The sequence below is a fragment of the Ptychodera flava genome, chromosome 14 (genome assembly GCF_041260155.1).
Source record: "Ptychodera flava strain L36383 chromosome 14, AS_Pfla_20210202, whole genome shotgun sequence".
In the NCBI taxonomy this organism is placed as follows: Eukaryota; Metazoa; Hemichordata; class Enteropneusta; family Ptychoderidae; genus Ptychodera; species Ptychodera flava.
Window position 1 is genome coordinate 10,896,682 of NC_091941.1, and position 26,969 is coordinate 10,923,650.

A 26,969-nucleotide genomic window follows, 5' to 3' on the forward strand; every position below is an offset into this window, starting at 1 on the left:
AATGTTGGCTGCAACGCGGGCAAACTGTATTTTGCTTTTTATTTTATCCCGTTCTTAGAATATGATGCACTATTTCATCCGCCACGTGTATACGGTTAAAGTTTCACATCCATCTTGATCAGACGATCAGACCGGTGTATCCCGAGTTGCTCGTTTATATCCACCATTTACTCACGTCATGACATCAACTGAGAACGCGCATGGTCGGTTGGAGGACACACTCGTGAACTTGAAATTGATAGTTCAATAGACAGCCCATCGATTTACTATTTCGAAACAAGGAATGTTCGCCAACTCTAATTAAAATATACAGCGTAATTACGGAAATAGCACTGATGGTAAAAATGATGATACAACTAAAACGAGAGGTCATTCTTTTGTATATCAAAAACGTTAGGAAGGTCATTTTTCTGATGTTTGAAAAGAAAACTGCATTGTCTGCCTCGTTCCGACACCATTCACCGTCCTTCAGAACGAAGCACCTTGAGGCCGCTAGTTGATTTCAACGGGACGCACTTAGCATCAACCGCTAACCCTGGTCGTTCTCGTATCATGACGACGATATCATGCTGTCAAGCAGAAATAATTACCGTGGGTGACCCGAAAGCTGAGGTCATCATCCGAGTTATTTGCGTGATATGGGATGGACTTTAGACATACCCTATTTTCCAAACGCTGTCAATATTCTTTCCTACAGTGGGAAGCAACTTACATTCCAAATCAAGCTTCGGCACTTATGAAATAACAAGATTTTAAAATTGTCTCGAGGGGGCATGACATTGCATTTCAACATTCCACATAAATAGATTGCCCTATTTATACCACACAATGTCATGCTATCTCTCCTACAGTGACCTAGGCTGTATTGTTTTTTCTGAGGTGTTCCATGCAGCTCCAATATATATGTGTATTAGCATATTGGGCAAAGGGGTCACTGACTGCCATTTTTACAAGGCGGATGTGACGTCACTCTGGTAGCCAGTGATGATGCTCTTGTGAAGGAATGCAGGGCCACGAGTCGAAGTTACACAGCATGTCAAGGGACGTGTCCACGCCTCGCCAACTTGAAAACTGCTTCCTTATTGGCCAGCCGCTCTGTTGTGGGCCAGTCATTTGGACGTAAATGGAAACACTTGTCAATAATAAAACCCTTGGCTGTTCTAAAAATAAACTCTACATTTCGTTTACGTCCAGCAGAAAGCTCAGACTACTGCTGGCGGTTTGAGTAAGCTGTTTACACCGTACACTCTTTCTCGTGTTCCTTCGTATGGTAAATTCTGGTAGTTGACAAAGGTGACGCGTCCATAATGTTGCAAGCAGTCCTGTTCGGTTTATTTCATTTGTACGAGGTGTTTCTGGCCTCGGCCATCACCACCCAGATCATGGTGTCGGCGGCCGTGGTAGCTCTGTCGTCTGCTGTAGTGTACTACTGTCAGAATCGTGCATATGCGAACTATATACCATTTGGGTTAATGTTTGGCGGATGGAGGGCTGGCGACCGAGGTCCTGGCGATAATCAGGCCAGAGAGGCAGCATACGATGGCCGAACACACCCTGATACAGGTGACAATGATGGCGGTGGGAGACGAACGAGCGAGGAGCCTGTCGGAGCCATGATGACGGCGTCCGTGGCCTCTGCCTCTGACCATAAAGTTGCTGGAAGTCAAACCAGCTGTGAAAATCTTCCGGTGCCGAGTCAAGCCGCAGACCACGATAACAAGCAAGTACAACTGCGTCGGCACGGAAGAGTACAGGAATCTTCGGATACAGTCAGGAAAAGAGTCGAGACCTTCGAGCGACAGCCAGAGCCAGGGCAAAATGGCCAGAGCAAAGAGGCGACGAGAGAGACCTTGATCAGAGAAGATGCTGTGGTGCGGCGGAAACACCAGCAGCACAGCGCACCGGTGCCTTGGGCTGACGACAAGACAACCTTGCAACAGGGAACGCCAGGTGAACCCAAGATGTTGCAGCAGGCACACCTGAAAGGCAAAACATCAGAAATTGAGGATCAGGGACAAAGCACTCTTGCGACCTCGGCTGAAGAGAACGTCGACGTCGCTCTAGGTGTGAGCATGGGAGCCAGGCTCAAAACAACGCCATCACGCCCATCCAGCAAAGAAACAAGCGACAGGAAAGGACGAACAGGACTTGCGACAAAGCCAAAAGCAAAACAGCAGTCGTACTTGGACGTGAACGAAAAAGTAAAAAGTCTTCACCGCACAACTGGGAGGATATCCGTCCGGTCATCGGCGACCACACACTCTCACTTCTTCCTACCGACAGAAAACATTGATCCCAATGGGAAGCCCATGATGCAGTTTGCATTTGGCGGAACCAAAGTCGAACACCGACTCAAAACAATAAAGGCCGCATCTGCCGACTCTGTCACAAAACCTAGTCACGTTGAAAAACTGGATTCAAGTTCGGGTCACCTGAGGCCATCAGCGGAACACACACAGAAAGAGACAGAACCAGGAACCACAAATGAACCTATCCCAATACAAGGTATCAGTATTATCAATATTAATTTAATATTCTTTCTTGCACACCTTTAGTTCAAGTGGTTTTATCGATATCATCGCGGTATACCATGATTGGTACTGCGGAGTTCAATCCAACGACCAAACAACGTTGAGGCGACCCTTTCTTATCGCTAACAACAGCATATATCCGAGAATAATTAGTTGAATGTTAAGTTAAAGGCAATTCAAATAAACAAACTCAGTAAAGTCGCGTTTTGGATGCAGCGTATACAGATGTCGTTTAATGCGTGCCATGGTATACCTGTGTTGGAGCTTAGGGAAACGAAGCATTTTTGAAATAACAAGCAAAACCGCGCATACGTCAATGAGATATTTACACGACCGGAAGGGACTGAATGAATGCCCCTCGCTGTGTTATTTTCGTCGGAGGCCCGTAGCATGTATAGATCCTCACGTTTCCACTGTGTTATCGCTGGTTCGCCCGGGGCAAGTCGCAGTTTCGAGATGCCACATAGGCCCTGTGATGACGCATATCAATGTTGTTTGCCAAGAGCAGAGGAAGACAAACGGGGACCGGGGGGGAGACAGTTGACGAGCGATGCCTCTGTATGTCTATTGGCAGCTCCGGTGTCAAGTGTCGACGGTGTCAGAACTCCGCAACGCACATAATTCGTGCGCTCGGGCAAGTAGACTTAAAAATGACCCATTTACTCATGAAACGTTACACGGCCCGTCACAATTGACATCAATCAAGTCGAGAGTATCGTAGTATAGAGGGCTTTGTGAAAGACACCTTACAATGACTGCCCCACTCGTCCTCTAGAGAAATGCTAGACACGTCACCATAGTAACCATGGGCAATGTTAAGATCCAGTATTTGTCTGAATGAAAGAGATGCAAGGCACAAACATGAATGTTACGGGAGGCAGATAGATTGGCTTCGTGTCTCGATCGAACTGAAACTTTACAAAGATCTCAAAAGCTTTTGCACATGCGTTTAGCGTTTATTGATCACCCACCCGACTAATTTTAGAAATGGGGTAAATCATACCTTAAGTGTTCTTGGTTAGGACCGTTCTCAGAGAGAACGCTAACAAATCTCATTTGTTGTAAGTCGTTAAACTTTTGAACGATATCCTCCTTACGTACTGAAGTGTTTGCAAAAAAACCTAAGCACAACACCGAGGTGAAGACAAATATTGTATTTCTCTCCGAAAGAATTTCAATATCTCAGAAAAGGGCGATAGATGACGTCTTGCGATCGACTCCTCGAATTCCCATATTCAATTTACTACGCATGAATCAAAGGTCTTCACCGTGGCACCGGCTTTCTCCACACTCTTCCGTTTTAATGGAAATACCGAACCGACAGACCGATTAGTTGGCCGATGAAATATTCCCCCAACAAGTCTTGCATCTCCGTTGAGTGAATGAAGGGCATACCGTCCTGTACGGTAGTTATTATGAATTGGGTGGACGGTACAGGCGGTTATTTTTAGTCTGGCCACATACTAATCCGGGAGAGAACTAGAAGGCATTTAAACTCGGAAACTTTTGAACTACCGTAACCTTGCAGCATACATTGAGGTCATATTTATCGTTTTCCGAGTTCCGTGTCGTCGACACACGGCGGCCATTAATTCCGCACCCCCGCCTATTCAGCGTTTGAACCACCGCACGAATAAAATTGCCATTAAAAGTTTGAAGAGCCGCCTACCACTGGAAATCCAAACGTTTTTGCGTTGCTAACCTGCTCGGTAGTGGCAGCAACGTATGAAACGCGCTAGGATGGAACGGAAAATATAACTAAATTAAGAAAGAACGAAAATTTATATATGTGTGTCCTATCTCTACTAAAGAGAATTATTTTCTGAGTGATCCAAAACAGTCGCAGCGAGTGTCACGCTTACCATGTGCCGTGCCATAACCTCTACATCATTTCATAGTTCGATAGCATGGATTACCTCGGTGAGGGCCTCCCCCGTGCGTCATACTCCACAGTGGGACGGTGATGCTAGGAATACTTCTTCATATAATTTAAAATATCACGATGACATCTACTGATGTTTTGGTATTTTGAGTCTGCCTCTTTCACATCTTGTTGATCTGTCGCGGCAGACTTCTCCGGTTTCGCCACGGATCAGCTTCTTGCCCGGTACCGCATGTTGGCAGGGTTCCCGCGGCGCTCTGACGCAAGCTCCGCTTTCCTCAATTCACCACTCCGGTCGACCTTCGCCGGGGAGAAATGGTTTGAACTCGTTTATCTGAAGCATTGATACAGAAAGGAATACCAAGTTTGGTTCTGATGAAGTCTTCCAGAGTTAAAAAACAGGAGGAATGCGATCCGGTACGGATCGGTAGATAAGGTTGTAAACAACGAACTAGTGTTAAAAGTGTGAAAAGAAGCATTCCTCTGTTGAGTAGAGCGATGCAATAGAGTGCCCTGTATATCAGCAATAATAAGATAAAAGTGTTCCTAAATGATGAGTGCAGACATCTAATCAGATTCTCTTTCCGTATAATTTCGCACGTCGCATACTTTTCTACTTTAATCAGAGATTACTGATGTGCCATAAAGTCGTTTATTCTTAAATGTATTACCCTCTACTCGACATGCGCGTGAAAGGGACACGGCAACAAATAAAGCAAACCCGCCAGTAAAACTGGAACCTCGTGTTCCCGAGGCTCAGGCCTTGTTTTGCTTTCAGTGTAATTGAGGCTTTACGAGCGCTTCGTATAACATATATTCCTTCGATGGCCTGTAAATCTGCAAAACATTTTGTACTTGCTATTGTAATGATGTTGGTGAATTGAATAGTAGCCGTAAAACAAACATTTGTCGTGAATCGTAGACACCGATAACCAGGTTTTTCTGTTGCTTGAACAAGCCGAATCATGGTTACTCTGCGAATAATGAGCGTTCAATGGCAATTAAAGGGACAAAGTCGGCCATTTTTCATGAATTTTGGTACGAGCTACTACTTATATTGTTTGGCATGTTGAAAGATACTGAATGAATGGGTGACCATGCATATATTCGACCCCGGTTTTAGACAATAACCGAAACCATCGCGAAAATGAATTATTGGTCATGACCATTAATTCATTTGAGCGACGGTTTCATTTAATTTGTCTAAAACCAGGGTCGAACATATGCATGGTCACCCATTCATTCAGTATATTTCAACATGTCAAACAATATAAGTAGTATCTTGTACCAAACAAAAGTCATGAAAAATGGCCGACTTTGTTCCTTTAAGGGGACAACAAATTAATTAGTCAATTAATTAATTAATTTATTAGTCTGACAACTTTGATTCGGTGGTATATAGGTGCGGTTTTCGGGGCTTTTTTATAGGCATTTGTTTAGTGATTTCATTGGCTGTGCAACCTTCGCATGAAGTCGTGATAGAGGCGAAAGTGACTCCAAGGCCGGTACCCCGGTAAATGTTACCGGGGTTCCCCAGTCATTTTACCGGGGTTCCCCTTGGTATATCAATGCAATGAGATTAGGGGACAGTAGCAATGTTACCGGGGTTCCCAAATCATTTACCGATATTCCCAAACCTTAGCAAAAACACTGGTTTTGAAGCCTTGTTCGTTGGCCCTGGGCCATGCATCATATGATCTGTCAACACCAGGCTCAGCTGGCCAAAAATCGTGACGTGTGTTTCACCAGGCTTTTTTCGTATTCCCAGGACATATACCGCGCTATATATGCACCCAGTTGTCCCAGCGCAAAGCGGGAAATATATACGCGTGACCGTGCAGACATAGCAAATTGATAACCAGGAGTAAATATTTACACGGGACTCTGTGCTTGCCGTATCTTGATTAATGAAATGTTTTGTCTGGACGGCACGGTTAATAGCCTTATTTGTTAAACTGATATTTCGATAATTCTTTTTTGCAAGCGTATCAGTAATATACGGACGCATAGACCAAAGGCAAGTATAAAAGTGTCAAAAATTACATCAGAGAACAGTAAGTTTCAAGGGAAATTTAACATGTGTGTAGCTCATGTCCAGTTTGTAATTTTCGTTTCTTTCAGTCGGTTACAAGTCTCTTCTATCCATAATTTTAGTTTCTACGATGACATTGGCAGGTCAAGCGTACTTTACAGTTTGTCTTTGTGTCAGTTTTTGCATACACGCACGTTCCATGTTGTTATCGCTCCACGTCGCACCGTGTAACTTTTAACAGTCTGCCTGTTAAATTCCATCCTTTATGTCTTGACGTCACTTCCGGCTCATTTGACTGATACTTGGGAGGCTTGACGGTTGTCCCACGGCAAGCTTGCGCCATAATTTGTATGTTACCAAGATAAGTCAGTTGGCCTCCGGTGACCCCTAATCAAAAAGTTCTCCAACAACATGTCGACGTAGTCAGATAGATTTCTAATAATAGAAGCAACTGAGTTATTCCACTTCGGAAGAAAGGGTCATACATCAACTCCGCAAACTGCAAAACGTGGGCAGGAATTTTAATCAACTGTCAGTCCGTTGCACGTATTAGCTTGCTGGTCCTTTTTACCAGAGAACTAATTGCTTGTATTACTGCATGAGGCGTGTTGCATAACTTAAACCCTGGGAATTCAGCCGCTGCCCAGGGGATGGCTTTATACAAAACCAATACAGTAACTGTCCTGTATTTCAAAACTCCCATCTTTCTTCTGCTGTGCATGAAAATATTTCTTAAGTCCAAGTACTTAGAATATGATACATATGATAATTTAGAATTGTTTTTCAGAGACAAAGTTCGAGGAGCTGTGACATCGGTTTTGGTCATTCTTGCCAAAAGCACCTTTCTGTACTTTCGGTCAGAACACCTCTATATCTTTTGACTGATCTGTTGAGTAGTCGTGCGTCTCCTGACAAAGATATTGGGGATCGCATTAAACAAATGAGGCAAACTATACATATATGGAGCTATAATTCCTTTTTCAATCGTTCGAGATATTCACGTCCGAGCGTTTTGTATCGATAAAATAGATTGCACTGAATTTTACACGTCCGTTTTTCCATGATGCGTTGATAAACTCCCCCAAAACTGTTTCTGGTCCTTGACATTCAGCAAAAGTGATTCGGCGACGCGGTTTTCTTTTTGTTTTCTTTTTTTTAATTCCTAACAATGCTGGTTTGGCACTATTGTTGCAACAGTTATTGTCTTTTATCACTGGTTGCATAGTACTTCCGTTTTCTTTTTAACATTTTTGGACATGCAAACAGGGATATTAAGGATAGCTGTACTGATGAGTTTGTAACAAAAAAGACATGACGCGCAGGTTCTGAAATGGAACGCACGATGAATAGAAACAACCTTTTTTTTGGCCTAAAGGCTGTGTGCTACAAAGTCACGTTAAGCATATCGAAAGCTAATCGACCAACTTTAGTAAAAATCGAGTTAATTGACCAATGGTTATGACAATTACATCGCAAATAAACATGCGTTACAGATCTCGAGATTCGCGAAATTAAAGGCACGTTTTTCGATCCCAAGGCCTAAGTATACAGCCCTATACACTTGGATTCTCTTTGCATTGTTTTAGCACTCTATAACACAGGACACGTCAAACCATGGAGCTGCAAGCTAGTCTCACTTGTATCTCCATGGTCAAAAATACCAGTTCAGCTTATGTCTTCGTCAGATGACTGATAGCAATTGTGAAAGACAATACAAGCCATTTTTCTCAGGAACAATCCGATCATTTTCACCAAGAGCTGCAGTATACATTGTCAAAACTCCATTTAGAAATTCCCGTGACATCGTGATATTTGTGTGGTCTTGTGAACAATCTACTGGTGCTCTGAAGCTGAAATTAATTCACTGAAGCCTGGACATGCAACGAGGGTCAACGCCATTTCCCTCGTATTGAGCAGAAAATATTTCCCGCGGGAAAAAAACTTCTGTAGTTGTACCCACGGTCATACTCTCCACGGTTACTCTAGAGAATAACCGTGTTTGACCTGATGCGAAGAAATTTCGGGAAATGATAGAGTACCGAATAACGAACTACGGGGCTTACATCATAGAAATGAAAAAATATTGAAATACGCATCATTTTATGCCCGATATCCACCACGCATTTAATGCACTTGTTTCGGTATCGCTCACTGTAGCGTTTTAGAGGCACATTTCCAAAATTGCTATGTACGTGGATTCTGTCGGGAAATTGTTTTACAATCGTTTGCTTTTGATCGCTGAGTCCAAACTAAGAAAGTTCTGAGTCACAAGGACTTTAAAATGTATCTCTCATCTGAACTTTTAGGTATTTTCCCTCCTTATTATGTGTAGCCATCTGAAACAAGGTTTTCGATATCCTATTTCGCAAGACCTTTGTCCCGAAATCTGGAAAACCACTTTGCAATAACGAGTCTGCCTTTTAATACAAAGTATTCTCCGCCATGCACACAGTACGCATTGCTTTTAAAACCCTGATGGAGGGAATCCCAATAGTCTGCATTTAGTCTCCACTGTTTACACAAGGATAACACCGTACCTGACAATTTGGAAAATCTCTGAAAACTGATAGCGTGTCTGCAACCGATTTTGAACGAAGAAGCGTCGAGGCAGTTTCTTGCGACAATTACAGGCGATGGTGCGGTAGATCTTTTGTTTGAGTTCTGATGACTCACTCTTGATTCCCAATCACATACCTGGAAATTGAACCTTACTCTACTCCTTAAAGTGTCGTTGAACAAATGAATAAAATAAAGCTACGTCCATATCCTGAAAAACATAAACTAACCGAGTGTGGCGGTAGGGAAACAGTTTTTTAAAGTGGCCATTTTCAAAACTTTTCAGCCCCGTGGCGTGGATTCTGTGTATCAAAGCGATTATAGTGCTCGCAGTTCAGTCGCCCGTGAGGGAAAGGTTTTAATATTACTTTACACAATGCTCGTATATGCAAAAGGTTTGAAGACCCTGGTTTTCGAACAGAAAATGACACGAACATAATCGTTTGCCTCGAGAAGTTGACAAAGCGCAAATACTGTTTTGACTTCGGCTGACTGTGTGCTGTATGACCCGAGGGGAAGCCTGAGGCGCGAGTCGTTGACATTTAACCAAGACTACACACGAACCGAAATAATTTGAGTCGCAGTCACCGAAGGAAATTACAGTATAGTCTTTTTTCGCTCTATTAAGACAGAGACTTACGGTACGTTGGTTGGGGTTCAGTACAGACATATCTCATAAATGATACCACACAAGTGCATCGAGTGTATAATTTGTACCATTGGTCCTCCGCGATTCCGTTACTTGGAACCGTACTATATGCCAAAGACACATCTTGATTTCCTGATGAAGTCTTAATTAAGAAATTTCATTGAAAATGTTTGGTGCAAAGACACAATATATTTTTATCTTCACCTCTAAGAAAGTCAACAACATCGTTATATTGTACTTTAAAATTCGTGAAGTTTGTATATTCACACATGTAGGCCCTATATAGTAGGCATATTTGTACATATAGATGCAGATACATAAATACATACTACACTGATATTTACGTACGCGTATGTGTATATACATGTGTGTAGGGTATATATATATAAACAGATTACTCCAAGTACAAAGTAATGAAATCTATTACTTAAGTTTCATGCATCTTGCAATCCTCAGATAGAGTGAAAGGATTACTAGCTCGACACTCTTACATATATGATTGGGACGTCCCAAAATACATACATATATATAGTTTGATTAGCCATCGCCATGATAAAACATCGTTCTCAATATCTGTCTGCCCAGTCTTGCTTTTTTGTGTCAACTTATCATCCATAACATTTTCACTCTTCGTATTTTCGTATTTTCTAGGGCAGAGTGATGTAAGACGACGGTCAAGTTCACCCGCCCCGATACCTTGGATACAGACCTTTGCAACTGACACGCGAACACCAAAGTCACGTGACGACAAGACACCGACTCGAACACATGCGGTGTTCAAGTTCACCGGGTCCTCGCCAGAAAAACGAACAAAGAACGCAGAACAAAAACCAAACGAAGAAAGGGGGTGTAACACAACCAATGCTTTTACAGCAGAAACCATTGAAGAATCTATGACACAAGATGATACTGAACCAACGCCAGGCATAGTATTTAAGGGTGCAGAATCAATTGACACAGAGAAAACCGACGATATACTACCAGAAACAAAAACTGAAGTGGGTGCCGCCACTACACAGACCGATGGCGAACGGGAAGGGGGCACCGATTTCGGTAGTTTTGTGGCCGATGCTCACAGCGCAGGAGAGTCGCCAAGGCCACCCGTCATTACGGAAAAGATGCCCCTTCCCCAGTTGACGTTGCCATCGCTAGAGATAACAGAAGCTGTGGACGAACCAATGGCAGAGGAACCTTCGCCCACGTGCCTGACTGTGACCAGAAGCAAACGCCATAGCCTCGAGGTGCCCATGATCACAACATCGGAAATGGCAATCCCGAAACCCGTGGTACAGCCAACTGCAATAGCAGTCACCAGCACGGAGCCACCAGAAACACCAACCGACCTGGCCGCCACAAATACACAGGAGAAAATTGCTATACCCAGAATACAGACTTTCGAAGCACCTGAACCAGTCGCCGTACCGAACATCACCTTTGATGACGATACCAGGGACATCGGATGCGGAAGTTTGGGCGATCTCGGGTCGTCCAGTTCGAGGGAGAGTCTGGAAGTACCCTCAGTGGACATTGACAAAGAAGCGTACCCAGCGAGGAAGAACTCCAAGAAGCCACCAGAAATAGAGATCCCGTCGGATGCTACTCCCAAAATCGAGACAGGACAGGCCAGTCCAAGTAGCCCTACGAAACGCAAATCGCTCATATTGACTCAAGATGAAGCCGAAGACGAGGACGAGCTGTATGATGATTTTTTCATACAAGAACAACCAAGCGAGTGAAGAGACCACGTTTGCAGCGCGACTATGGCATCGATATACCAGACTGGCAGCTCACTGGTGAACTGTTTCCCACGTCCGATTTCGGAAACGCCGCGAAAGATAACAGCTTTCAAGAGGACGTAAAGTCGAGGTTTCTGAACTCGACAAATGAGAGCATCATGCATTTCTTCGAGAGGACGCGTGGTTCAAACGACAGTTCAGACAGTGAGAAAAGTGAACTGGAGCGCAAAATCGAGGCTGTCACCGAGAAGGCCAGAGAGGCGGATGAAGGAGTAGACCCTGATAAAGACAACGATGAAACCCAAGATGATGCAAAATCGCGTTTCCTCGAAGCGCCAAAGGATGAGCAACAGTCTCACCTCCTGTTGACGACAGCTATAACCTCGTCCACGGACAGCAGCGGCGGTGATGCGATCAGCTGCCAGCAGGATACAGACGATGCGAAATCCCGCTTCCTACAACCATCGGACGCTGCCAAATCAAGTCTTCTGCTCTCCAAAACCATACGCAGTTCCATCGATGTCGTTGATGGCATGCCTTCCCAGGATACAATTCAAAGTGTCCCTTCGGTTTCCACCGTGGAAGAGGCGGATAATGAAGAGCCTTTGAGTCAACCAGACATCCAGGGCCGGCAGGATGAGGCCGCCGCCGAGGCCGCGCCAAGCGCAAAGTCCCGGTTTTTGGAATCCTGTGTGGAAAGCGAGAACGAACCGGAAGACGAGGGACAGTCTACAATTCCGAGGCAGAACCCACAGACAGGTCGATGGGAAACAGGAGGTTGGTGTATCTTTTTACATCTTCACGCCCATATTACTGATATTAATCATTGGTTGTGTCTCTTTGAGGAAGGTTACACGTGAAGCCTTGGTATCATATGTGAATGTATAAACTTTAAGAATTGGATGGGAACAGGGGTTTTGGCAGTATCACAAAATGCGAGATGATAGAAAACAATTGCATTTCTTCTTCATCTTGTCCTTAAATATGTTGAAATACGAAGTATCAGCCCTGCAAACAGGATGCATTGTGTACCAATTACAATGCCATTATTGACAAAGGGTGTCTTGTCAGGACTAAAAGTTTATCGTGAACACTAAAATTGGACACTGGTGTATACATAGTCAACTTTTCGAAGTTAATAATGTGATTTGGGAGTAGATTATGAAATTGTATTTCACAAACGGAACAAAAATAATGGTAACAAAATTAGTAGTTACAACTGATGGAAGACTGTTTAAAAATACTGTTGGCGTTGACCAATGGCTACATTAGTATTCTGGCTACATTACGTCATGTGATGGTATTGTCGGCGTTGACCAATGGCTAAACTAACGTCATGTGATATGCCTCAAGTCGACTATGGATTTTACGGAAATTGTACCTATTAAGTTTGGTTCCCCTATATGTTACTTAATTTGTGTTATCTGTTCAGTAATTTATTTAGGTATTTATTTATGTATCAATCCGTTCATTCGTCCGTTCGCGTTTCATTCATTTTCTTTTGACACTAAAATTTTAATATACATGGCCGAGAGCTCTGCATTGTGGTGAACTAATACAGCAGTTTAGCCCATAGTCCGTCGGGAACTATAGATGCTATGAAAGTTTAGCTGTTGGTTATCTTCGTTGATATAACTTGGAAGACACTATAAAATCGATCCTGCTTGTTGTCTGAACTTACTCGTTATGTACACACCAAAACATTTAAATCTTTCTAGCTCCTGTGCAGTGTCACTTAATGTGAAAAAAATTAATGGCGTCTGTCTGGAGATTTCAAATCGCTTTTAAAAAATTGCCAGTCTGTTGATCTGTCAGTCTGCAGACTGGCAACTTGAGAAACATGTCTGTTCAGATATCACGTGACGCAGACGAGACTGTGTGGCCGTGTATCGGTTTCTTCGCGACCCAAAGAAGCGTCTTTTTAACTTAGGGTCTAAAGAAGAAGGCGCAAAGACCAGGTTTCGAGTTCACTTCAATTGCACTATTCCTGTGCACGGGTCTGGTGTTTTGGTTGCCATATCAAGGTCTCACTAACCAATGACATCGAGAATGCGATGAATAGCTTAGCAGGTTGCTGCAAAAGTAAACGTCAACAAGGCGTTAGAACGCTGTATAATTCCGGAATGAATGTATTCGAACACTTTGCAGGATAATTGAAACTTTGCCGATTATTTAAATCGTATTTAATAAGACATTTTGCCAACATCGACTTCACAGTTCATTGCCATGATAACGTACATTTCAATTTCACCTTAAAGCAACAAAGCTTTAATTTTTTATGACACTTTCGTTATTTTGTTGTACAGAACAAATACATATTAGAAGACAGTAATAGTCGTAACTGTAAACATAAGGGTAAAAATTGTTTATTTGTTATTAATACATTTATAAATATGAACATTATTGATAAAATACAGCATTTCTGTCGTTGTATACTAAAATAAGCACCGAACTGCACTGGAATCAAGAATAGTGTTCAGAATTGATGCCAAATTCGCACTTTTGTAGCACAGATCCTCGGAAATAGGGTCTGCAGTTGTAGTATTGTACAGTACTGATGCGCGTACTGCCAGACTGGCACTGCATGTTAACGTTTAGGCAGTTCTATAACCGCTCATTACTTTGCAATCCTACAACTGCAGACCCTATTTCCGAGGTACCTCGCTGCACAGTTTTAGGTTCGTACTTTTCTTCCTACAAGATTGGAAGCCGTATTGAATTTCAAATGACTTTTAATGGTTTCCTCTTGTGTCGTCTATCAGCTGCCTCGTGGGGCAAACTCCTCGAAGCCGAATTGGCAGACGATATAGAATTTTACGAATCCGATGAAGAGCTTGAAAAAGAACCGAATTCCAGGGACGAGTACGTACCCGAAACTGAGGCTCAACGAAGTGATGGTGATGAAGACGATGATGATGATGTGGAACTGCTCGGCGCTGCGGCTCCAAAGCCACGGCGGCGCGAGACTACTGCGTATGGCACAGCCTCAGGTAACTTTTCCTCTGCACTTAGTCTGTTGAAATAATTGCATCCAAATTGTTATAAACTGAAAGAGGAAAATCTCAATTCCAAGGATTAGGCACGCCCATAATGTTAAAGCTTCCCCTTGTTTGATACTGGCAAAATAAAGTCCATAAAATTCACTCAGTATGGTTTAATTTGAAGCTAGATATTTACAGTACTTTTTATTAATTAAATGCCGCAAAAAGATACTAGAATTTGATTATATGCTAATATCTTTTTTATTCACGGAAAGGCCTGCAATATTCAAAGTGTTCACAAAACGAAATTATACAACGCATTCGCGGTATGTTCATTGTAAAATATACCAAACTACCCTACTACTTTAACATTGGAAAACTGGAGGTTTGAAGCAGCTTCTTCCATGAAGTGACCCTCTGAGCTATAGTTGCCAAATGAACTCAAACGCCAGAGGCCTCATTGAAAACATATGCTGTCATTGTAGGAATCAAAAGATGAAATATCATAAGAGCTCTACAGACGGCTGCAAATTTTACAGACAATAGCAGGTTGCCTTGACGACTATGTTTCATCGACTAGAAAGGGTACTTGGAAGTTAGGTATCTGATATAAAAACACCATTTGCATTCATTTAAAAAATCGTTTCGCAGACGAGTGAAACTGTGTGTGCATTAATCTCCGTTATCGTCATGTGGTTTTACAGGCTCTTTTTGCCAGTCAACTAGCTCAACTTCGTTTCTGTAAGTTCACCTTGGGGAGTATGTGCAGAACTGCGTTGAATATTAGAAGCTTGTGAGAAAGGGGGTTGTAAATGAGAAACACGTTGGCACGAGACTCCGGTCAACGCGATGTGTACTTAATTCAAGAGGCAACGTTCGAATGTTTTAACTGGCCCGGGCATGCGTTCAATAATATTTAAGAAATAATGAGAGCGTACCAGACGTTACGCCGACCTACTTCGTTATCGCATTAAATTCAGTCAGGGGTTGTTTCTGCATTTATAAATAGCCTTGTAGAAATGAAGCATTCGACAGATGTGTAAACACTGGTAAATGGAAATTCCTGCTGGTGAGCTCCTAAGTGAATCTTAAACCTTTTCTCCTCTCTGTGTACCAATTTCTGCAGATATTTTCAGTCCCTGGTACAATAAAGCAGTGGTAATTGATAACGGGTCTGATGTGCTGAAGATTGGTCTTGCTGGTGGGTACATACCGAGTATCACAATGCCTACTATAGTCGGGAGAAAGAGGGGCTACGATCTGTCTGAAAGGGACAGACACACATATATTGGGGATGATGCCCTTGCAAACCAAGGCGTACTTGGGTTTGATTATCCAATCGAAGGTGAGTATAGACCCCTTACGCTTTTCTACTTGTTCTGTGCAGTTCGAAAATCCCCGTTTTCACAGGAGCATAAAAAGCTGCTTGGTTATTTCCATTACTGGTGTGCCTTGTTCTAATCTCTGTATTGAAGTTATAACGGTACCGTCGTATACCTAGCGAGTAACCATTTTGTTCTGAGATGTTCGTGTGCGCATGTCTATGTTGTAGATACCAGAAGTAACGACAGAAGTGCAACATATGTTAGAGATAAAATGTGTGGTTCCGGTACTCGTTAGGTTGGGAGGAATTTTTTAATCAGTGGTATTTTCTATGATTCAGTGCCCAAAAAGTTGAAGGTCGGAAAATATATAGATAACGTAGGGCAGGGTTGGAACCATACATTTTTGTTCGTCGACGATGCTATGTTGAGTTTATCGATTGGTCCTGCAGTTACTGGTTGTGTCTGTCCTGTCACTATGGTTTCTACAATTCAGTCGAACCATGGAGTTAGAAGCGAGCGAGGGTTTTGCTTGTTGTATTAATGCTCGAACTAAAACCAGTCTTGCTAAAACCAAATCCTTACTGTAAACTAGGATGTGTCTCTCCCCGTATGAGAACCTTGGCACCGAAACGATTTCCACTAATCCGTTGCAGAGTGAAATCGAGACCATATTTGTTGAAAATTATATCTGAATAATTGTTTCAAGTTATGTGTGTGTCGGGTTGGCTCGACAAGCGCCGGCCAAGCCGAGTGCCAATTAAACAACACGCGCCGAAAACATCCTGCAATCCAAACCTTATCCATAAAATGCAGGGAAACGTGTCGTGGCTTTTGCTGGTGGAGCTAAGATGACACTGAAATCCCGGTATGCGATGAAGGTTAGAAAGTCGGGAGTTTACAGCTCAACCTTGTCAGTAATTGTCACCCAGAAATATCAGACCGGCCGCCATTTTGATTTTGTTCATCAGGGTCACAGTGGGCCTCCGAAATACGCTTCCCAATCTACGTTAACTTCTTTTACATCTTTTTCACTGAATTTTTTTCACTCTAACCACTTTTTTTCTCACTTCACTGCTTTCACAATGGGTCATTTCGTGTGAGTAACCACTCTTCATGTACTATTATGATTGATTTTGATGGCGTTTTGCTTCGGTGAGATCGTTTGCTAGTACACGCATGCACCTGTTCCACATGTTAACAATCACGTCCAGGACGAACGGGTGACTCAATTTGTGATAATATTCCAAAGTTCTTCGCCGGTTTTGACCCGTTCCATTAATTTAGAAACTTTCCGAATGCTTTAAGACATCAGTGTTGTACTCTGGGTTGCGGCACCAAATTCAACAGTATTACTTGCGTAAATTTACACCGTGTTCCACAAACTTGAGCACTTATTTATGACAGTGTTCACGGCGTCTTTTGGCATAGATACAAACGTATTATTTCTTATATTTACTATGACACGTCTCCGGATAAAATTACTCAAAACGATACAGTATCAGTGTGATCATATACTTTATCGTTTCGGAAGGATCAAGTAAGTGTGACGTCACTTCACACATTACCTTTCCATCCGCGCGTTACTCTTTCATGCCTCACACCTCACCTCAATCCGTCACTAGGGGTATGGGGTCATTGAAACTTGAGTATCTTAACTATTAGAAATATTAGAAATGGGAAGAAAATACTCTAATCATGCAAAGGTACGGTTAGTTTACATTGTTCCGGATTCTGAGTGGGATGGCTCGCTTATTATGTGCAATGACGTCACAAATTACCTGTTTGCACTCTGTGACCCGATACGACCCTGAGGTTGACGATGTTTGATACTACTAGTAAATTCCTCAGGTTAGCCATACCAATCAAAAATTCATAATCATTGCGGATGCTTTAGATATAGAACTGTTTTCAAATTTGTCCTTTGCCACCATAGAATTCAAAAACATCGATGGTGTTAGACTTGCTCACTCTTGATTGAATGATTGAGAGAGAGAGAGAGAGAGAGAGAGAGAGAGAGAGAGAGAGAGAGAGAGAGAGAGAGAGAGAGAGAGAGAGAGAGAGAGAGAGAGAGAGAGAGAGAGAGAGAGAGAGAGGCAAATTGCGGCATTTCAATATTTATTATTATCATTATTTTTTATTTAAATTGAGGCAGTTTCTCTGCCCTGCACGGTTCACAGAATCTCAGACTCGTACGTTACTTTTATGACGGTGCTCAAGTTTCATCGGGCACTTGGTTAAAGGCTGTGTGCAAGTCCCCGCGATCCCTGCTCGTAAAATAACATCTCTATGCACTATATTTTAGGAAGCGACAGCAATCATCGTTCTGCGGGTTTCTTTACAGGGGGCGTCGTCGGTAATTGGAGTGATTTGGAGAGGATTTGGGACCACGTGTTTACGTACGAGCTCGCCTTGAATCCAGCTGATCATCCCGTCCTCTTGACTGAAATATCCACAACCCCAAGGCACCAACGGGAGAAATACTTTGAGGTTTCTTTGAGTTTTTCACTTCTTTATTCGCTCTGTTTGGATACAAAACTCTCTTTTGACAATGTCATCCTGTTATCATATTTTCCTTCATACTTGTCATCACGGTGGTATTGCGAAATGATCGGCTACAAGGAACTGCAAACTGCAACGCGCTGACGTCTATTTGGTCGTGAGGACATACAAGCTGTTTTTATGTTTGCCATAAATTCTATTTATGTAGTACAGTAATGTACCATACAAGGTGTTTCACCGTGACGTCATGCCTATGTGCTAGTTTACAAACGAACGTGTCAAGGTCCACATCGACCTGCCATGTATCCAATGGACTCAACAAAATATAATATATACCTTTTTTGAAAAACATACCATCAAAACAGACAAGACAAGTAAACTTGTCCAGACGTGATGGATATTTCGATTTAAGACTTTGGATCATCCATTAGACGGAAACTTGAAATTTAGCGATTGTAGAGAAGTTACTTTTGAACGCTCATTCCATTTTTATTTATTTATTTTATTTATTTGTTTGTTTGTTTGTTTGTGTGTGTGTTATTTCTTATACACAGGTATTGTTTGAGAGATTTCACGTTCCGGCTGTATTCCTGGTGAATCAGGCCGTGTTGGCGCTGCACGCCAGTGGCTGTACGTCCGGTGTGGTTCTCAGCAGCGGAAGTGGTATCACTGAAGTTGTTCCCATCTACGAGGGCTTCTGCATGACCCATGCTGTGACTGTGGTGAGAAAAGTCCGACAATTTTTCATCCGAAAAACAGTCACTTCCCTGTCGAACACCCATAAGCAGTTATTATCGTGTATAGCAGATTACTGCCGTTGTAAATGCAACCCCAATTTTCGTGACGAGGTCTGACTTTCACGAGATCCTGACAAATGAGAAAGAGGATCTACATTTACAAAAATAGATATCTAAATACGTAGAGCAGTGCGTCAATTCTAGCTGATAAACATGGGGCGACCCCACGCTGCACTTATGGTGTATTTGAGTAATGTACATGTTTTTTTTTTCTGAAGTTGGATAGGATGAAACTGGCTTGTCACGTCAGCCTTTCTGCTACGGCTACGTCAAATGCCGTGGGTGGTTTGGAATGACACAAGTGGAACAAAATAGCCATTGTGTGATCTATATATACATATGTCGGACAGATTGTGAAAGAAAATCTTGTTTGTAAAGATTTATATTGCGACATGACTTTCTATACTCCACAAATCTACAGTAACCAAAGCGTTTACATTTGCGATGTATCACTTCTGTTTTAAATCTGGAAGTCTCAAACCTTTTGTGCACCGCTCGTGTTATATTTGTTTTATTTGTTTAAGGAAATCTATAGTTACGGGTCGACCGTGCAAATTTTTGCGTCATAGATCCGAAGTGCAGCAATTTAGATACAAATGGCCGCGATTTAAGTTCCTCTTACTAACCCATCTGAGAAAACATAAAAAATATTTGATTTTTACGTAAACGAGATCGTTAACAGTTTCGGTCTAAAATGACAGGAATTGGTAAGGTTTGTAAAGCACTTTTAATTTTTCTCAAAACTTTGGTTCCCATATGCTTTCTGCGTAAAATTTCTAATTCTGCATCTGTCATGGAAGTAAAGGTACAAGTCACAGGAAGCTTGACTCGTATTTCCATCATCGTATTTGTGCAAGATGTTATTTGTAGTTGAAACCCCAATTGTAAACGTTGGATATCGTTTTGCTTTCAGCTGGATGTGGCTGGACGTCAAGTAACAGGGCAACTCGCCTCCTTACTGCAGCATAACAAGGGTTACAACTTCACCACTTCTTCCGAGTGGGAAATCTTAAGAATCATGAAAGAAAGGCTGGCCTTTGTGGCTTCAGGTGAGTTGTCCCCCATCTTCCTCTTCCCCCCTCCCATTGACGTCATGTCTTCCTCTTGTTTCCCTTTGACAGTGTTCAAATTGTGAATACCTGTCGAAATGTCCAAATCAGTGATTGTCCCTTCACAGTTCCAAATCTGCTTCTATCACAGACCTTGCCTGTGCTGAATGCTTCTACTAATGAGCATTGACGACACGTATACAACATTACTTTGCGTCACGTAATGGTCGCCGTAATGTTTGGTCTGACGATGACGCAACATGACTCTGGCCAAAATGACTCAACGGTTGAAAGAAAGTAACAGTAATGGAAAGAATAGCTGTCAGCGATGTATACATACGTATAATAATAAGTATAAAGTTGGACCACATTTCAGTTTTACACTGACTGATTATGAGTCGTTACCCTGACTTGCACGTACTGAAGAATCGATACCGCGGCATATCACTGTGATTTCTACGTGTACATGAATTAGTTTCGCCAGACAATTTAGCTCGGCCTCAAGTTGGCACGTCTGTTCTAATTTTCACATCCTGACATACATGGAACGGCGTTTTTTAAAAGTGCACGCGGGGACACAACTGTACAGTCAGATCGACGCAGTCCAATGGGACTTTTCATGTCCGGAGCTCGGACATATGTCACCCAACTTCTTTTTACAATGTGTGTGCCAAAATGTTTCACTCTGTCAGCTGGCAGTGTGTGAGGTGAGACAGTTATATCACTCATAACATTGGACTGAAGCCATAATTTTGAGGATGCATTCCTGATATAGAATTCTTAATATATGGAAGATACATTTAAGACACGCACGTGTTAAAAATCTCCTTTTGCGTCCACCGTATCGACTCCCAGCCATTTACATGTACAAATAACGGACGGGGACTTTGTCAGCGAAGATGCTCAATGTTATCGAACCGTTATCTTCATTCTCTGCCTTTGTCGCACTCTCGTTACTGTGACGGCTATTTCACATATTTGCAGAAATTCACGAGGTTTTACAGTTGATCGCTTTGACGGCCCCTGCGTGAAAAGCATGCTTCTGAATACAACGACCCGATGGCAAGCTCCATCTTGCCGAGGACACTTGACAATCTTCATGTTTGTTGTTTTTCAATTGCCGTCAGATTAAATGCCCATCAACTGGCTTCATCGTTGACCCTGTCAGTTCTGCGCTATGCTTGCCCGCCAGTGCCCCCTGCGACATGTGACCGTTAAGAACAATAAACTTCGATCCCACTCCATCAAGAAACAAACACTGGCTGTCAGAGCGACAACTACATAAATCTCCAATCCGTAGCATCCAGCTGGGTGACATTCCATTCCTGTCAGTCACTATGGTACATTAACAGCAAAACAGCTTCTGTTCCTCACAGTTTGCACACAGAGCTGACCGTCGGCCCTTTCCAGACGAGTTGTTTGTAATGAAAGAGAGTAGGCCTAAAGGTAGAAAAAGACACAAATACAGTAAAAATTGAGAGTTGATTTTTTTCTGAGGAATGGTAGGCTTGGTATAGCAATAAAGCCTGCTGCCAGACAAGATGAATGCTGTGGACTTGTTATAAAAAAAGTGCACGCACGGTTACTCTACCCCACACGGCTATTCCGCTGGGTAGAGTAACCATGGTGCAAGTTTTCAAGGCTTGGCTGCACGACTGAGATTTATCGGGCTTCGATAACGACTACTTTTACATATAACTCATACATAGGTTAGTCCCGGTGACGCATCGCATACTGTGTTGATGTTGTGTAATTGAACTCACTGCATGCTACAACCAACGAGGCGTGAGGCCGACCCGCCCCACACGGAAATGCAGACGATAAGAGGCTCGCCATCACCTCACTTCAGATACGCTGTACTGATATTCCAGCGCCAAAGTGATGTCGAATTTTCTGCAAAGTCTGTATAAAGTGCACTTGCATGGTGGATTGAAGTTCACACTGTACCACTTGTCGAAATTCATTGTGTCCAAACTTTTACACAGTACGGACAGATTTCAGTATTTAAATCACGGTCCCTCCACCGTGTTTAAATGCAGCGCTAATAGTGGTTATTTTTTACTATTTTTCACAATTTTGTTCTGTGTATCAAGTACAGTTTCGTGCACTCCCTGTAAAGCATGCTAAAATGTCCAGTATTAAACGCAAACGATATATGTATCATTCAAGTCCGGGCTGAAATTCTACTTTCAACAATAAGAATGCTGGCTGTCAAAGCAAACTAATGGACATTTCATCATGCATCAGGTAGTCAAACTTTTAGAAAATGCCGTTGACACCTGGAACAAAGACCTTCTAAATGGTTTTAATGTTTAATCCATCATTTCAACAGACATCGAGGAAGAGAAAAGGCGCTCCAGGGTCGTCGAAGCACACGAGTACAAGTTACCGGACGGTCAGACGATGAGTGTGAGCGACGAACTGTTTATGTGCACAGAACCGATGTTTCAGCCCGAGAGGGCTGGCATTACAGACAGCCCTGGAATACACTCACTGGTTATGGAATCTCTACAAAGGTAATAAACACTTCATCGGCGTTGACCTTGATTTATTGCCGGACAGGGTCAAGTTCCTAGCTAATCAATACCCTATTCACTGCAGCACCAAATTAGATTTGAAAAATATTTTCGAGTAAGTATGTTATTATTGATGGCGTCCTGTATCCCAATAAGTCAATTTCAGCGTCGTTTTCTATGATTCATATTGACATTGGTATGTATGTCTGTAAATACTTGCCCTGCAATGGATACTAAATTATCACTTGCGAATGCAGTGCTATCGATGCTGGTGTTATTTTTCTTACTTATTTTTTTAAATATGTGATTTGTTTTACACTAAAGAGAAAGAGTATAATTCCTCACATTTACTCACAAGGTGGGGCACCCTACAGAAATGTCTAGGCAATTTTTCAAAAAAAGACCTACCCAATCAAAAGGGAGGAAACGATAACATTGAGAGACAGTTATGGCCGTGTTCTTTTGAAAGAACTCAGCTGATCACATGTGGCTGATTGTGTGAACGTGATTAACTCGGCCACACACGTTTCCAGTCAACGTCTTTCAACAAACAGGCAAATGTCGTTCAGTTGAAATCGCTGTATCCACTGTACCCTGCTTCTAGTTGACTAGCATGTTATTTAATTCTACAGTTTTCCCATACTAATAAGATTTTTTTTTCGCTGGGAACAAAGCTTCAGAACACGTGACAACGTGTTATTCGTGCATCGCACAACCATGCATGATGACCGTTTTTTGGTAAGAAATAACGCCCTGTTTCGAAATGGTACAAGAGTTGTAACGTTTGACAACCTCTTCATCGCAAGGAAACAGGCGTATTTTCTTCTTCTCTGTAAAATTATCTCTGCAAACAAAATATTGCACACAGTATGCACTGTTCCTGTTGACAAATGAATTTGCATCTAGATTATAATTCAGATGTCAACAGTTACCTTGCGCCTAAAGCACATAGGGCCTAAAGGCTGTAATATGACAAAAGTCGAAAGTTAGGCATTTCGGCATTTTTCGTAGAATAACAAGAGGCTGTATTTTTACAAATAGAACATTAACAACAAACAAAGAGCGGAAAATGCATCAAAATTTGCGGTTTGAACATGGCCGTAACTTTTCGATTAGTAAACCGTGGAGAAAGATAGCAACTTGGAAGAGAAGAGACAGGGCTAGACGGTATGCGATGGGGTTGATGGTGCCATCTTTCGGGATAGAAAACAAGTGATGTAAACCTATAGGACGTCCATGGTTCATTCGCACGCTCTCCAAATCACATCGACTTCACCTTTCTCACACATGATAAGTACTGTGAACATGCCCCTAAAGTAAACACTAGTCAACAATGGTCGATATTTATTGCTCTAGGATCTAGATAAACGACCAGTCCGTATTTCAGTGGCAATATAGATATGATAAAGTATAAACTAAATCCGGGTATGTACACCATCACTCATGAGAGTTCGAGAGCGCTGCTAACAGTTACTTTCAGTTTGCACCGCTACCACACACGGACGTTCCATTTTATCGAGATTTATAGGCTCTCATTCCGGCAGTTTTTCAAAACTTCACAATTTTGATTCTCTTTTCGTAAGTTGTAGACAATTTTGTTGCACTCAAACATTCTCCAGCCATACTTACGAAAACCAAACGGTGTTATCGCCCAAAAGTCGAATTGCACTTTGGCCCTAACGACCCGTGATACCCTTTGGGGTGTTAGATATTAAATTAAACCCACGTGTCGACGACGAGATGCACGGCTCCCTGTAGAACGTGAACGCACGGCGCTCGAATACATAATGGGTTTTTGATCGGAGGTCTCGTGAGGCGGCCTCAAAAGTATCCCACACGCCGGAACAGAAGTGGTTTTGATGGATTTCCATGAGTAAACCACAAATAGGAGAGGAGAGATATCTTAATGTCAATGATTGACTTCACTGGGAAAATATGCAACGGAAATATTTCATGGGTATAAAGCTTCCAGCGTTGATAAAATGTAATGGGAATGTGTCGACGTTTTCGGCTTTGGATCAAAAGGTTAATTAGGTCATGAAGGGATATAGATGCGCAGTTCCTTCATCCCGCCATAAGGTCAAAGTTCAAAGTGGGCATTTTGCATTGACCATATGGACAGAGAAACAGACTAAATTTCGTCGATATTTAGGGTGCTGTTCATCGGCTATAGTGCGCCTAGCATGCCTTACGGAAAAAACCGAGGCCGACGGCAGGTGTTGAGCAGACCGTGTTTTCAAAGTACTAAACTAACGCTCAATGCGGAACTATCTGCGCAGTCATCGGGATGCAGGATAATGGTTGTATCTCCCTAATCCTCTCTTTAATTCAATTTATTGTTTGCACATAAACCCAAATTGTGTGTCCACCTGTCGACCATTTAGCTTTGTTCCTATCTTTGTCGCTCCGCTGAGGTGAGGGTTCCTTCAACTCATGGAAATCATTTAATAATTGTGAAGGCACAATTAAGGCCGGGTGTTGATTTTCTACCTGGAGGTCGATCAGAGAACCTAGGTCAGAATAAAGACATGTAAATCACAATGAACATTAAAGTATTCACCATCGTGCATTCGATAGCGGAGTTAAAGGAAGCTGTACTTCGCCCAATGCCGATTGAAATACAAATAGTCGATGACATAGACCAACTTACAGCGAAAATTGTTAGATGGCGCTCACCAATATTTAGCAGACAACAGTACAGGAAATGTTTTTTAAATCTAGGAACTTAGATCAAAACTATTTAAATCATATGTAAAACTATAATTCTGCATAGATATTGCTAGATTGTTCAGGGTTTTATCAAATATCAAGCCATACATACATACATCGATAAACATGACCATATCGATCTATGAATAGGGTTTTCAAGGTCATCTCTCTGTAGTGCTACGCAGATCCCGAGAACGTCTTCTTTCTGTGTGTTTTATCAATACGCTCTCCCTTTTTTCTTGAAGGTGCGACCCGGAGATACGAGCCATGTTGAAGGACATGCTTATCTTAGCCGGAGGAAACACCAAGCTGAGAGGATTCGTTCCGCGGCTGCAGAAAGAACTGGCCGGGTTGAATCTGAATATGTATGTGAACGCCCCCAGCGAGCGTGAGCACTCGTCTTGGGTTGGTGGCTCTATTCTTGCGTCACACAGCAGTTTCATGGACAGATGGGTCACGATGGAAGAGTATGCCGACCAAGGTTCCGAGATAGTACACAGAAAATGTTTTTAAAACTTAGATCTTTCCCCCATTTACCATGTTTGACGGGTATGAGACGATTTATGAAATTCTCTTTGTCTATGCAGTCAACTCTCATCTCAGTATTCGTGTTTGTGACTCAGAGAAACGCAATACAAGTTTAGACGAAAGTATTCTATCGTAGAACGCACACCAAGACCAAATCATATTATGAGTACTGTAGCGAAACAGTTTTTGGTTTGTAACAGGGCAACGGTGAGTCGCAAAGTTCGACACAGGAAACTTTGTGCCGTTTCCATCCATAGTGGACACCAAAAGCACCCCGTTTGTAACTTTTAACGTAGACGGCGCACTAACATGGATGACGTTGTACATGACGCCCGTTGACAAGTCCAAGTTGTCGGCTGAGTTCGCGTCTTCCGAGTTACAGCAGTTATTATGGATAGAATTATAGACAGTAGAGATTTCTGTACTGTCTATGATAGAGTTAAACCAACAAGACATACAGGGTAATGAGACTACGACGTACAATCGGGGTAAAACACCTTAATTGCAGAAATACTGAAGAACACCGACCGACCTCTAAACATTAGAACTGTATATATAGATATACCGAGTGGTGTACTGTAATATGGTGTTTCTTTCTTTCCACAAGCGTTTGTAAAGGTATTTGTATATAGTGTAAAAAAAACATCAAGCAGCGGTTTGTACATAAGAATTGGGTTTCAGCTTTAAGCTAGTAAGAATTACCAGCTGTGGTGTGTAACTTTTTTATATTATCTTCGGCACAAATCAAGTCGCCGATGTTATATGAAGTCACAGTGTTGTGTAAAAGTGTATCGATAATAATGGTATATTCTGAAATATTCAAAAAAAATTATCAAAAACGAAATCATGCAAAATGGAAAAAAAACAAACGAATATCAAGAGTGAAAAGATATTTACAGTCTAGAGAAAGTGATCGTTCCCCATCGCGAACGATCCCGTACTATGAATTATTTGTAAGTTTTAAAATATATTTATTTTATTTTTTGGTTTTGTCATTGGTCACCGTTCAAATTATCGGAGGTGCGTTCTTCTTTTCCTTTTTTTAATGAAATTTTGTTCTGTTTTTGTTTAACAACTCAGCGCTGCCAACGTAGATTTATCATGATTTCTACGGAGATTTTGTTTTTGTACAGGGATTGTTATTTAAAGATCAGAGTTAATAAATGGTGTTACTAGAGA

The 26,969-nt window shown here is 42.1% G+C and overlaps 1 protein-coding gene across 2 annotated transcripts; it reads left to right on the forward strand.

The window, feature by feature from the left end:
* The first annotated feature begins 1,175 nt into the window (after positions 1 to 1,175).
* On the forward strand, positions 1,176 to 26,969 carry LOC139149324 (actin, plasmodial isoform-like). 2 transcript variants are annotated; one of them, XM_070721034.1, is made up of 8 exons: positions 10,302 to 12,163; positions 14,149 to 14,376; positions 15,494 to 15,712; positions 18,034 to 18,179; positions 18,746 to 18,913; positions 19,902 to 20,037; positions 22,370 to 22,553; positions 25,508 to 26,969. In XM_070721034.1, the coding sequence occupies exons 1-8, from the start codon at positions 11,545 to 11,547 to the stop codon at positions 25,773 to 25,775; spliced, it is 1,968 nt and encodes a 655-aa protein (XP_070577135.1). In that variant the 5' UTR covers positions 10,302 to 11,544; the 3' UTR covers positions 25,776 to 26,969. The 2 variants fall into 2 exon arrangements, 1 of the variants encoding a protein (XP_070577135.1); XR_011556098.1 differs by lacking the exons at positions 18,034 to 18,179; positions 18,746 to 18,913; positions 19,902 to 20,037; positions 22,370 to 22,553; positions 25,508 to 26,969 and adding an exon at positions 1,176 to 2,505.